Raw genomic sequence first — 13,585 nt, 5'->3', positions numbered from 1 at the left:
AGCAGCCGAACGCTTGCCTAACAGGCATGCACATGGCCCTGGGTTTGCGCTCCAACATCATAAAACCTGAGCAAATGTCATAGAAATAGGAGAACATTACCAACATCCCTACAGTAGACTGTTTTGGAGATCCTGGCTCTAGACCACATCCAGGAAAAACTCGTAAAACTATCACTTTTAGTTGACGTGGAGCCAGATGTCCGATGCCGGAAGGGAATGCAAGCCATCAACCTGCCTTCCCAGACTAAACCAGAAGGCACGCGTGCTACCTGGAAAAGTTGCTTAGGCTTGTGACTACCAGCTTGCTGACTTTTACAGCCAGGCTGCATCTGCGTGGCTGAGTAATGGAAGCTAGTATTATCAACGTTTCGAAGGGTTTTTAGATGGTTCGTAAGCTGGTTTCTAAATAAACTAGAAGAAAAGTAGAATTTCACTTTCTGAACCACTGTAAAGTGCATCCTAGAAGAGAGTAGTGAAACTTTACAGGTTACTTTACTTTTGAAAGCGTCCGTGGCTCCAGGGGCATGGTTCTTGTCTGGATGAAACTTCAAAGCAAGCTTCCTATAAGCTTTTTTCAAATCTTCATCACCAGCATCTTTTGTAACTCCGAGGACTTCATAGTAATTTTTACATTTGTTAATGCTGTAAACAAGAAAGGGTTATGGTATAAATTTCAAGCAAGAGCAGATGTCACCCTCTATTAGAATGTCCTGAGGAACATCTGGGGATGTGACAAACTCATCTGGGCCGTGTGCTGCATCCTCTCTCTGACAGCCAGACCATTCCTCCACCCACGAGAATGTCCACAGCTACAGAGAAGGAAAGCCCGTGATGAATACAGATGAGGGGCAGTGCACTCATTGCAACTAAAGTGGAAGAAACTCCTCAAAAGTGTGTCACCACTGAGGAGTAAACACGGTGAGAACTTTGTTAGTGCACAATGTAGATCTAGCCGAGCATAAGAGCAGGGCTAGTGTCTACACTGAAGCTGCAGTGGTTTGTGGTCTGAAGCCAAGAATGCCGACCCCACACCATTGCTACTGAGAATGCACCTGCGTGACTAAAACAGATCACAAGTCCTGTGTTAATAAAACACTGAAAAGTAACAACCCGGATTAAAACAATACTTAATATATCCAATTTCCATCAGTTTATTCCTAGAAAATACTTAACACAGTTTTTGTGTTATTGTTTTGTTTTGTTTTTTGGTTATTCCAGGCAGGGTTTCTCTGTGTGTAGTAAGGTTTGTTCTTTAAAGAGGTTCACACACTGAAGCTTGGAGTGCTGAGGACATCCCAGGAACAGAAGAGAAATACTGAAGCGATTAGAGAACACTGAGGACTCTAGGATGACAACAGCCTACCACCAAATAAGCTGGCATCCCAGAAGCTAAAGCATGTATAGGGGCTGGGAGTGGAGCACAATGGTAGACAGCAGACATGGCATGCACAGATGAGGCTGTGTGCTCATCTCTAGCAGAGAGGAAAAGGCCACTTGTATCTTGTAACGTCAGTTAGATTCTATATTCTGTGTCTTGAAAACTAACAACAGGAAAGCCAACTAGAAGAACGGGTGACTAGGAGCAAAACTGGGAAGACACAGTGGTAGAGGGAAGGGGAAAGGAGGGGAAAGGGTAGTCCTGAGGGTGATAAGAAAGCAGGCTGGGCAAGCCATATGGAGTAAGCCAGTAAGAAGCCCTCCTCCATGGCCTCTGCATCAGCTCCTGCCTCCAGGTTCCTGCCCTGACTTCTCTGGACCATGGACTACAAGTTATAAAGGTGAATTAAACCTTCTCCCTAAGTTGCTTTTGTGGAACTCTGCTGGATAAGGTTGAAATTTGATGTACCTGGGTAGCCAACTGAGCTCAGTCTATTGTGACAGACTCCCTTTTCTCAGTGTGGTTCTCACCCAACTCCAATCCAGGTACCCCAGGTCTTGCAAGGAGGTCATATAGCCCTCAGGGAAGATTATAGGCCTGACCCTTTCCTGAAAAGAAAACCTGCTCTGTAGGTACCTGTGGATTCCTGGAAATGCCCCACCATGCTAAGAAAAATCATAGTTTTCAGCAGTAACCTTCAATTGCACTTGGGGATTCACCTACCAATAGGATAATTAAGTACTGTGTCCTCTTTCTTTTGATAGGACCGTGCTATTGCATGTAAATGAGGTGCTGTACCACTACACAGGTAAATCAAGTATCCTTGCACCCCTGGCCCCAGAGATTCAAACACATTCACCCTTGAAATCCCTCCCACTGCCCAAAGGTATATAAATCCCTGATTTCAAATAAAGATGCTGGCTGCATGCTGCATGATACTGTCAGCCTTCCACCATGGCCAGCTGAGATTCTTCATTTGTTCCCTGATGGCCATGTCTCACCAGGCCTGCCCTCCTGTCCGCTGAGCCTGGGCTTTTGCCAGCACCTCTGCTGTGCTCAGCTGAACAAAGAGCTGTAACATTTTGGTACTGTCATAGGCTTTGGAATGCCAGAGCTGCCACTGCCACCAGCAACCTCATTCTAAAAGAGCTAAACTTTAACACTACATGGAAAACTTTTCCACATCCAGCCTCGTGCATGGACCTTTCTCTAGAGTGCTCTAGCTGCTCCAGAGAGAAATGGAACCCTGATTCTGGGGTGGCCCCATTCTCTGTCAGAAGCCATGTTCCAGGCCCACATCAAGTAGAGAACGACATGCTTTTTTTTGTCATGGTCTTTGTCATAGCAATAGAAACCCCAACTAGGGCAATAGTCTAAGTGGAAGTCCTAGTCTTTGAAGATTCTTTCTCCCAGATGTGTTTAAAAACTATGTGACAGGGAAGGTATGCTGGTAGAAGGTGGCACTGGAGAGCATGTGTGCAGGGCACAGTCCATGAGACTGAGGATAAGGATTAGCTGCAGATTGTCACTCTAGTTTGCTTTCTGCTGTTGGGAACAAAAGCAACTTGAGGAGGAACGTGACGGTTCATCTCAGCTTACACTTCCAGGGAAGTCTGTCCTGAGAGAAAATGGAACAGGCATTCAATGCAGGAACTGAAGCAGAGACCACAGAGGAGCACTGCTTACTAGCTCACTCAGCCTGGTCAGTCGTGATCAGCCAGCTTTCATAATACAACCTAAGACCACCTGCCTAGGCGTGACACCATTTCCAGACAGCTGGTGTCTTACTTAGGGCTACTATCGCTATGATGAAACACCATGACCAAAAACAGTCCATAGAACAGTTCATCCTCAAGAGCAGTGAAGGCAGAAATTCAAACAGGGCAGGAACCTGGAGACAGAAGCTGATGAAGAAGCCATAGAGAAGTGCTGTTTCCTAGATTGCTCCCCCATTTTTACAGAATCCAGGGCACCAGCCCAGAGATGGTTCCACCCACAATGGGTGCCTCCCCCATTGATCGCTAATTTTTAAAAAGGCCCTACAGCCAGATCTTATGAAGGCATTTTCTCAGTTGAGGTTTCTTCCTTTTAATAACTATAGCCTGTGTCAAGATGGCATAAAACTAGCCAACACAACTGGGCTCTCCACATAAATGAACAATCAAGACAATTCCCCACAGATATGGCGACAGGCCAAACCTATCTGGGCAAACCCTCCATTGAGAGTCCTCTTTCAGTTAAAAAGCAATAAATCAAGTAATCCAATTAAAAACTGGGGTATAGAGCTAAACAGACAATTCTCTGTAGAGGAATATAGAATGGCAGAGAAACACTTAAAGAGATGCTCAACATCCTTAGCTATCAGGGAGATGCAAATCAAAACGACCCTGAGATTTCACCTTACACCCATCAGAATGGCTAAGATGAATAACTCAAGTGACAACATATGCTGGAGAGGTTGTGGAGAAAGGGGAACCCTCCTCCATTGCTGGTGGGAATGTAAACTGGTTCAACCACTTTGGAAGTCAATCTGGTGCTTTCTCAGACAATTAGGAATAGTGCTTCCTCAAGATCCAGCTATACCACTCCTAGGCATCTACCCAAAATTTGCTCAAGTAACAACAAGGACATTTGCTCAACCATGTTTGTAGAAGCTTTATTTGTAATAGCCAGAACCTGGAAACAACCCAGATGTCCCTCAACAGAGGAATGAATACAGAAATTGTGGTATTTTTACATAATGGAATACTACTCAGCAATCAAAAAGGAGGAAATCATGAAATTTGCAGGCAAATGGTAGGATCTAGAAAAGATCATTCTGAGTGAGGTATCTCAGAAGGAGAAAGACACACATGATATATACTCACTCATATAGTCCTATAAAATATGATAAACATAATGAAATCTATACACCTAAAGAAGATAAACAAGAAAGCAGACCTGGGGTAAGATGATCAATCCTCACTTAGAAAGACAAATGAATGAGAGATTCATTGGATGTAGGAGAAAACAAGTAATAGGACAGGAGCCTACTGCAGAGGGCCCCTGAAAGACTCTACCTAACAGTGTATCAAAACAGATACTAACACTCATAACCAAGCCTTCGGCAGAGTGCAGGGACTCATATGAAAGAAGGGGGAGTTAGTATGACGTGGAAAGGATAGGAGCTCCATAAGGACCAAATATATCTGGGCACAGGGGTCTTTTCTGAGACTAACACTCCACCAAGGACCATGTATGGATATAACCTTAGAATCCCTGCTCGGATGAAGCCCGTGGTAGCTTGGTAACCAATTGGTTTCCCATAGCAAGGGGAAGAGGGACTGATTCTGACAGGAACTCAATGGCAGGCTCTTTGACCTCTCTACCCCCCAAGGGAGGAGCAGTCCTGCTAGGCCACAGAGGAGGACTTTGCAGCCAGTCCTGAAGATACCTGATAAAACAGGGTCAGATGAAAGGGGAGGAGGTCCTCTCCAATCAGTGGACTTGGAAAGGGGCAGGGTAGAGATGAGGGAGGGAGGGTGGGATTGGGAGGGAATGAGAGAGCAGGATACAGCTGGGATACAGAGTTAATAAAATATAACTAATAAAAAATAAAAATAAATAAATAAACTTCCCATAAAAGCCTTCAACAATAAAAAACCATATAAATAAATAAAAAGAGAGTCCTCTTTCTTCATGGTTGTGTCAAGTTGGCTATACAAACTAGCCAGGCAATTACATACTTTAAGAAGTGTTCCACATACACCCCTTACTATGTGCTGGTTTGAATAGGAACAGTCCTCATATTCTTACATATGTGAATGCTTGCTCATTAGGGAATGGAGCTACTTGACAGGGATTAGGAGGAGTGGCCTTGCTGGAGCGGGTGTGGCCTTGATGGAGGAAGTGTGTCACCGGGGTGGGGCTTTGGGGTTTCAAAGGTTCAATCCAGGTCCATGTTTTGCAATTCCCGCTGCCTGAGGCTCTGAATCAAGAACTCTCAGCTACCTCTCCAGTAACATGTTGGATACACACCAAGTCATGCTTCCCTCCCTGAAGGTGAAACCTCTGAAACTGTAAGCAAGCTGCAATTAAATGATTTCATTTATAAAAGTTGCAGTGGTCAGGGTATCTCTTTACAGCAATGCCTAAGACACTTTAGTCATTGTGACTAAAGACTAATGACTAAGACACTTTCCCACACCACAGTTCTTTTCATCAGCTAAATTTTGACTCACACTGGTGGGGAAGTCTGTCACAGCAGGGAAGATGTGAAGCCTGGTCACGCTAAAGTGCAGGACCACAGAAGGGTGCTGACTGGATTGAGAGAAGATCTGCCCACCCCAACTAACAAACTCTAGAAAATCCCTCACAGATGTGCTCAAATGTGTCTCTAGGGTCCTATCAAGCTGCCAATCGAAATAAGTGCTTGTCACATGTTCGGTTTGCTCCTTTCTGAAAGACTCAAACATTCTGCATCTTTAACAATAAAACTTTTAAGACAAAGTTTCAAAGGATAAAGGTCATTTACACACATGCACATTTTCCCCCTGTGTTGTCTTGGAACTGTGCCAGCAAGGAGACCACAAACAGATACATACCACTCACTCCCAAACCCTGAGCCAGAAACATAAACCAAAGTAAATCTCTTTTCTGAACAACTTCAAAAGGCTGAACTACCCCATCACCTACTAGTGAAGACAGTATTGTATACCAGGGCCGAAAATGTATGTCTGGTCTGTTGTTTATACCTTCTTTGGGGGAATGGAAGCATAGTGGTGGGAGAGAAAAGTCATTTTCAACTCCCTCTCTCTTTTCAAATGTGTTATAGATGTTCATTTAAATTGATTTCAGCAGCTACACATGTAGCTCAGTTGGTACAGTGCTTGCCTAATACGAAGGAAGCCCTGGGTTCGATCCCTAGCACTACAGAAAACGGGTGTGATATGTTTTTCTCCTGTGACGAAATAAACCAATTCAAGCCAAATTAAAGTACAAAGGCAGGTTTACTGGGGGCAGCTCTTGGGAAGGATGAATAACCTCACAGGAGGACACAGAGGCCGGCAAAGAGAACCAAAAATGTCTCCATTATATAGCGAAGAGCCTCCGGGGGAGAGGAAGCCCAACCCTGGGCTAGAAAGTTCAGGGTAGAAGGTGGGGTGTGCCAGCCATGCCCTGGAACAGGCAGAGACTGATGGACGCTGGGCGAACCTGGAGGCCAGGTCCCCTTTGGAATGTTAAATAGGCTGGCTCCAGACCAGCCTGAACTGTGTGAGACTTTGTCTCAAATACATAAATGGATTCCAAATTTAACTGCTGTTTGGGGGGCAATATTCTGGGTCAAGGCATCATTCCTTTGATGTGTCTAGCAACTGTAATTTATCTTCCTTTAATTTAAAGGACTGAAATTTAACAAGACCAGACCCTGTGGTCACACAACTGTAATCCCCAGCACTCTAGAAGCAGGAGGAACATGAGTTCAAGATCAGTCTAGGCTACAAAGTAAGCCATTGTCTGAAAGAAAAAAAAAAAAGACAGAGGAGAGACTGAAGTTTAAACCAAATCTGAAACTCCAGTCTTGGTAACTCAAATGAGATAGAGTTTTACAGGAGCAGCCTGCAAGCTAACTATAATTGCCTGGTAGATTCCACAATGATCTTACATGTTTAAACACAAAACGGTCCTTTTACTATGATATATCAACAACTTCCAATAAAATTCATTTTCCTCAGTTTTTAAAATGTATTTCAACTCAAAGACAGAGGGCTTAGTCGCACAAGTACTTGTTCGCTAAGTTACACAATTCTTCTTCAGTCTTACTGTGAGTTCACACTTATGCAACGAATACAGGATCATTGCGTGGCTTCTCCCCACTGAGCCAAGCTGTTACTGAGCAACTTGTTTGCATAATCACCTTCAGTATCAAGACAGTGTACTTTCCTAAGGAAAATCCCTTGAGCATAAATGAGAGCAAATGCAAGACGACAGGCGGCAAGTTCTGGCCTCTGCTTCCTCACTAGAGCCACATTTATAAAGTCTGCTATGAATATGCACGCACTAGACAACTTACACACAAGGAATGACTAAATATTTCAAATAACTTAGAGATTTTTCTCAGAAGAATGCTTTGTAATTAGTTCCACAAGAGGATTTTATATACACAATTTACATTATATACAGATAGATAGATAGAATTTGTATTATGCAGGGTTTAAAAGATACAGTAGAGTTATTGGTTTAGAGAATCAATCTGTAATACAGGTAATGCTTCTAAAGTAATTCCTTATCCATAAGAAACTGTGATCTTAAATCCCTGGACCCTTCGTTAATGTTAAATCTGCACTCATTCCATTCCATCTGTAAAGATGCCCATGTTTTTCCTAGTCTCCTCCAGCTTCCAACCTCATCAACAGCTTCACCTCCAACCTCACAGTCAGACAGAAGCTCCCTCAGGTCTCCACCTGTCCAACTCTGATAACACTTCTGCTTCCACTATTAGCTCTCACTCTTTCACTCTCAAGATGCCCCATCCCCATTCCCCATCTCCTAAAGGAAAGTCCCCTGGCCTATGGAGAAAAAAAAAATACAGTTGCAGGATATTTGATCACACTGTGAACCTCAAGACTGTGTTGTTTGCTAGAAAAACCTGGTTTTAGCTGTAGGGTGACTCTGCCCTAGCACACACTTTCAATCTAAGAGCTTTCTGTAAAAAGGATTAAATAAAGACAACCATAGGTCAAGAGGTGGAGCAGGCAGCCAGTTGACGGGGAATGAACACAGGCAAAAAACAGAGAGGGAGAGGAAGTTAGGAGGACAGATAGACAGACAGGAAGTAGAAGAGTGTGACATTGTGTTTGAGGGGTGGAAAAGGAGAACTTTCTTTTGGGATGTCAGCTGAGCTAGCAGGCTTTCACCCAGCATCTGGCTCCCGAGTCTTTATTGGGAAAATGGAATGTTTGAGATTTTGTTAAAAGACAAAAACACATACACATGTCCATACACATATACACTGACACTAAAACAGATATATTTCCTTTATTCATTTAGGTTCCTCTGCTGTGTGCTCTACCACATGTTCTCTCCTCCTTCTCACACATGCACACGGGCACACATGCCTACACACATATACACATGCAGAAGAGAAGAAATACAGATTTTTTTTTTTTTTAACTATACCTAGTCTGGAAGACTGGAAGACGATCATTCTCCAAAACTTACAGCTATAGTTTTGCTTGTTGGTGACACTTTCAAGCAAGTAAGTATTCTATTCTGTGTGTGGGGGTAGGGGGGGAGGTTTGTTGTCACAAAAATCACATACAATTAAATTTGTATGCAGAAACCTCATTTGGGTGGGGGCAGCTGGAGTGATGTCTCAGCGGTTAAGAGCACTTGCTGCTCCTCCAGAGGACCCAGGACCCACAGCCTTCTGTAGCTTCTGGCCTCCACAGGCACCAGGCATGCATCTAGTGTACACACATATACATAGCAAGACACTCATAGATTAAAAGTAAATAAATCCAAAAAGAAAGAAAGAGGATCCGTGGCGTGGGGTCTCCTAGTATAATATAATGCCTACAGGAAAACACAACTTGTTTTAGGACATAGTTTCTGGCATACTGTTTCCTTATAGCTTTTCCTAAAAGAAGCCAGTAAGTAGTCTCTCACACACTCACTTACTCAGTCAAATGTGACACAGTAAGGCATTATGGGAATGCTCAGCGGCTTCGCTTAAGGCCTTTGGCAAGCTTGCTACCATCACAGCAGTCAAAGGTCCTTCTCCATAGCGTTACCCTGACCAGGGAATCTGTTTCCCTCATTGTGAATTCAGACACAATGATACCATAAAGCTTTAGCATACAAATATAGAGGAAACAAATAAGATACAAATATATCAATATTATATTCAAAACACAGTGGCAAGTCACTTTCCTTATGAAATAAGATGTGAGACTTAAGGTAAATGTCATATAATTACTTCAAGGAAACAAAAGGGGAAAGGATGAGGAAAAGAAGAGACTAAAGGATAAGAGCCAAAGCCCTGCTCTGCTGCTTTAACTATTCTTTTCTGTTGCTCCTTCAGTCCAGGAGAGCTCTGATTAGTCATGCTCAGAGCGCATCACTGGTAAACTTCAGCTGCCCAGAAGAGCCACAGCAGCACACTTTCCTTAACTTCCATTGGAAACAAACAACCTGTTTTGAGGCACTTCATAACTAAGAGTTTAGCCTTTTTTTTTTTTTTCAAGAAAACTCTTTCTTATTTTAAAAAAAAATAGTAAAGCTGTATTTCTAAAACCAAGTTAGTTGCCACTCAACTCCACCAACTCTGAATAATGGAGGAGTATATGGAGAGGCTGCCAAGACACAGAGAATCACTGAGCAAGACAAGCAAAGTGAGCTTGTCTCTACACTGTGGTGTCTCCATCCAAAGGTAGCGTTCAAAAAAGGAAAGGGGATCTGATGTCTGGCTGCTAGCCTAGTAGCGCCCTGGACCTGGGGCTCTGTAGGCACTTGAGGGTGCACTCACTCTCGAGCAGGTCAAATAGTAAAGCAAGGGGAAAGGTTCCCCCGGTTCTCTACTCCAAGGTTTGCACCTGCTGAGGCAAATGCGGGAGGAACTGGGAGGCTGGTCCAGGTGCCTGCTGGGAAGTCCTGGGGAGCCACAACTGTGCTCCACAGGTGTAGGTGGCCTGGTGCCTGGTTCTGAGACTGATTCTCCAACTAAGAACAATGCATGGCTATAACCTAGAACCCCTGCTCAGATGTAGCCCATGGCAGCTCAGTATCCAAGTGGGTACCCTAGTAAGGGGAACAGGGACTGTCTCTGACATGAACTCAGTGGCTGGCTCTTTGACCTCACCCCCCCCACCCCTAGGGAGGAGCAGTCTTGACAGGCCACAGAGGAGGACATTGCAGCCAGTTCTGATGAGACCTGATAAACTAGGGTCAGATGGAAGGGGAGGACGACCTCCCTTATCAGTGGACTTAGAGAGGGGCAGGGAGGAAATGAGGGAGGGAGGGTGGGATTGGGAGGAAATGAGGGAGGGGCTACAGCTGGGATACAAAGTAAATAAACTAATTAATAAAAATAAAGAAAATAAAAAAGTAAAAATCATAAAGTACTGAAAGTAGATTTTTAATGTATATGCATCATAGAAAATGTGACAGGGGGAATATATATAGTAACCCTGTATAGATTCACAGAACTCATCCAATCAAAACAACAGGAAAATGAAATAGGAGAAAAGGAGAGGGGAAGATAAACTTTGAATACAGTGTCTGCCGCTTAGGAGAAAATGAGGAAGGGAGGGTGGGACTGGGAGGAAATGAGGGAGGGGGCTATAGCTGGGTTACAAAGTAAATAACCTGTAATTAATATAAAAATATAAAAAAAATATCTTTACTCGGGAAATTTAAAACACTGCTGCCCTTCCTCTCAGTTTTCCTTCTACGAAATGCTCCTGTTTTCAACTGTATGGTACAACACTGCAACTCATTCTCTTTCAGGACGATAGTCCAAACAATACATAGAATCAAAGCTGAAACCATTACTGTCCAGCAATTACTCCAAAAACCTGCTGTGACTTATAGCCAACATAAAAAAGGAGCCTTCCAGAAGTTAACGCCCTACAGGGTGACTTCACAAAGACTATGAAGCACAGGACACGCCCCGGTAACCCGTCCATCCACCCCCTTTTTTTGGGACTGGTTTGTCTGTGTAGCCTTCGCTGTTCTGGATTCACGCTGGTGAGTAGCCTTGAACTCATAGAGATCCGCCTGCCTCTGCCTCCCAAGCGCTGGGATTACAGGTGCGAGCCATCGTGCCAGACAATTTCCCTTCTCTTAAACTGTGCTTCAAACACCCTTTTTAGGCACTGTACCAGCAGTTCGGTCAGGCCAGCAACAATGATCACGGAGATGCCGTAAGCGCACGTGCTCCTACCTGAGAACTCCTTCTACTTGGTCTTTGGTATAGACTTTTCCGCCTTCGCCACTGCCCGGGGTGCCGTCCTTCGCGCAGCTAGGCTTGCTCTGCTCCCCACTACCTGGGGGTTTTCGGCAATGTGTGCTATTTCCAGCGGTGCTTCCATTCTTCATAATTATTTCCAGTAATGCTGTGGAAAGACAGAGAAAAGATACTGTACCTGCTTTCACCAGGACACAGGCATAAGAGCTCCAGAAGAAACGCAAAGCAGAGAAACCACAAAAGATTTAACATGGCCTCCCCCTCCTTTCCTTTCTTTTTTTTCCAGGTGTGGAGGGGGGAGGTTTTTTTTTTTCTTTTTCTTTTTCTCTTTGTTTAGACAGAATCTTGCTTTGCAGTTGGGGCTGACCTAGAATTATGTGGCCCAAGCTTTGAAGTTTCCAGTCTGCTTTAGTTTCCCAGTGCTGAGATTACAGGCACAAGGCCCGGATTCTGGCTCCATAATGTCTCTTTAAATACAAGCCTGCTTGCTGTGCGTGGTGGCACCTCGAATCCCAGCACTTGGGCATCAAGGCAGGCAGATCTCTGTGAGCACCAGGCCAGCCAGAGCTATGTAATGAAACCCTGTCCACAAAACAAAACAAATCAACTTTGACTGTCTACATAACATTGTCATTTAGGAATGTTCAAAGACATGCAAAGTTAAAAACGAGAAATCATTATTATCTAATGGTTCTGACACACTTAACACACAGCCAAACTGTGGAACACCCCCCCCCCAGCAAAGATAACATTTAAAAGCAGTTAATAAGCTAGGAGTGGTGGTGCATGCCTTTTAAATCTAGCACTTAGGGGAAAGCTGAGGCAGGCGGACCTATGCAAGTTTGAGGTCAGTGGTTTGCAAATTGAGTTTCAGACAGCCAGGGCTCTAAACCCCAGCTTGGGGGGGGGGGGAGAAACAGTCATTAGACTTCTGTTTAGTTTTAACAGCAACAAGAGGAACCAAAGGACACTGAAGTACAATCTAGAGAGGGAGGGAGGGAGGGAGAGGAAGGAAGGAAGGAAGGAAGGAGGGAGGGAGGGAGGGAGGGAGGGAGGGAGGGAGGAAGGAAGGAAGGAAGGAAGGAAGGAAGGAAGGAAGGAAGGAAGGAAACAGGAATAATTGTCAACTTGAGTTGAACAGTAATGTTTTTCACAAAATGAAATCATTTTAAAGAGGCTGGAGAGACAGCATAGCAATTAAGAGTGATGACTGCCTTTGTAGGGGACCCAGGTTCAGCACCCAGAACCCGCATCAGGTGGCTCACTGCCACTTACACTGTAGTTCCAGAGACCCCAACACCTTCAGGCCTTTGGGGGGCACCAGCACACACATGTGCACATAAACACAGATGTACACAGAAATAAATATATTTTTTAATTTAAACAAAAAATGAGAAAGAATGCACCACTCAAAGGCATACACTTGAGAAGGAATTCTGTAATGCTTACATTTCAGACAGAATAAAACTGTGTCCTTATGTGCAGAGGTGCAAACATGAGCAGTGATCCATCACTGTATAACTAAATATAAACAACCAAATGTACAAAACAGCAATAATGTCTAGGGTTTACCTTAAAATCCTCTGGGAAGCAGAGGCTGACAGTTGGGGTAGAAGGAATAATGAGGTAAGTAAGGCCAGTCAGTACATTCCCCATGTTAACTGTTGCAATATGATTGGTCATTATTGCTTTTTCTCGTGTGTGTGTGTGTGTGTGTGTGTGTGTATGGTATGAAATTGTCCTTAAAAACTAAAATTAAACAGTAAATAATTAAGCTTAACAAAAAGACAGAAGACAACAGAAAATTCAACATGATGTTAGTTTTAACACATCTCAACCCAATAACTGACAGAAATTATTAAGGATGAAATAATGTAAACTTCAAATTTTCCCAGCTCGAACTAATGTCCAAGATGTTAAGTCCAATATTTGTTTGTAGACAGGGACATACGTAGCCTAGGCTGGCTTAGAACTTGCTCTTTAGCAAAGGATGACTTTGAATTTCTGTTCATCCTGCCTCAAGCACCCAGGGTTCACGTTACAGTTGTGTGCCATCATGCTTTAAAGCTGTGTTAGGGATTTAAGCTTTTGCATGCTAGGCAAGCATTCTATCCACTGAGATATTTCCAGCTCTCTTTTTGTCCCCTTACATGCACAAAAGAATGAAAACTGAGAGTGTTATATCTAGATCACAAAATGACTTCTTCAAAGCTCAAAAAAAAAAAAAAAAAAAAAAAAAAAAAAAAAAAAAAAAAAAAAAA

At 43.6% G+C, this 13,585-nt stretch overlaps 1 protein-coding gene across 1 annotated transcript in view; it reads right to left on the bottom strand.

Moving 5' to 3' along the window:
- Positions 1–13,585, bottom strand: part of Dnajb14 (DnaJ heat shock protein family (Hsp40) member B14) — a 49,508-nt gene that overhangs the window by 25,185 nt on the left and 10,738 nt on the right. The window contains exons 3-4 of the mRNA XM_055628078.1: positions 11,301–11,472; positions 497–642 (exon numbers count right to left, since the gene is read on the bottom strand). Coding sequence (XP_055484053.1) covers positions 497–642; positions 11,301–11,472 — 318 coding nt within the window. The remainder of the gene's footprint in view (positions 1–496; positions 643–11,300; positions 11,473–13,585) is intronic.

The sequence above is a fragment of the Psammomys obesus genome, unplaced genomic scaffold, assembly GCF_907164565.1.
Source record: "Psammomys obesus unplaced genomic scaffold, mPsaObe1.curated_primary_1811, whole genome shotgun sequence".
Classification (NCBI taxonomy): Eukaryota; Metazoa; Chordata; class Mammalia; order Rodentia; family Muridae; genus Psammomys; species Psammomys obesus.
The sequence above is the reverse complement of the archived record's forward strand: the minus strand, read 5'-3'. Positions and strand labels throughout refer to the sequence as shown.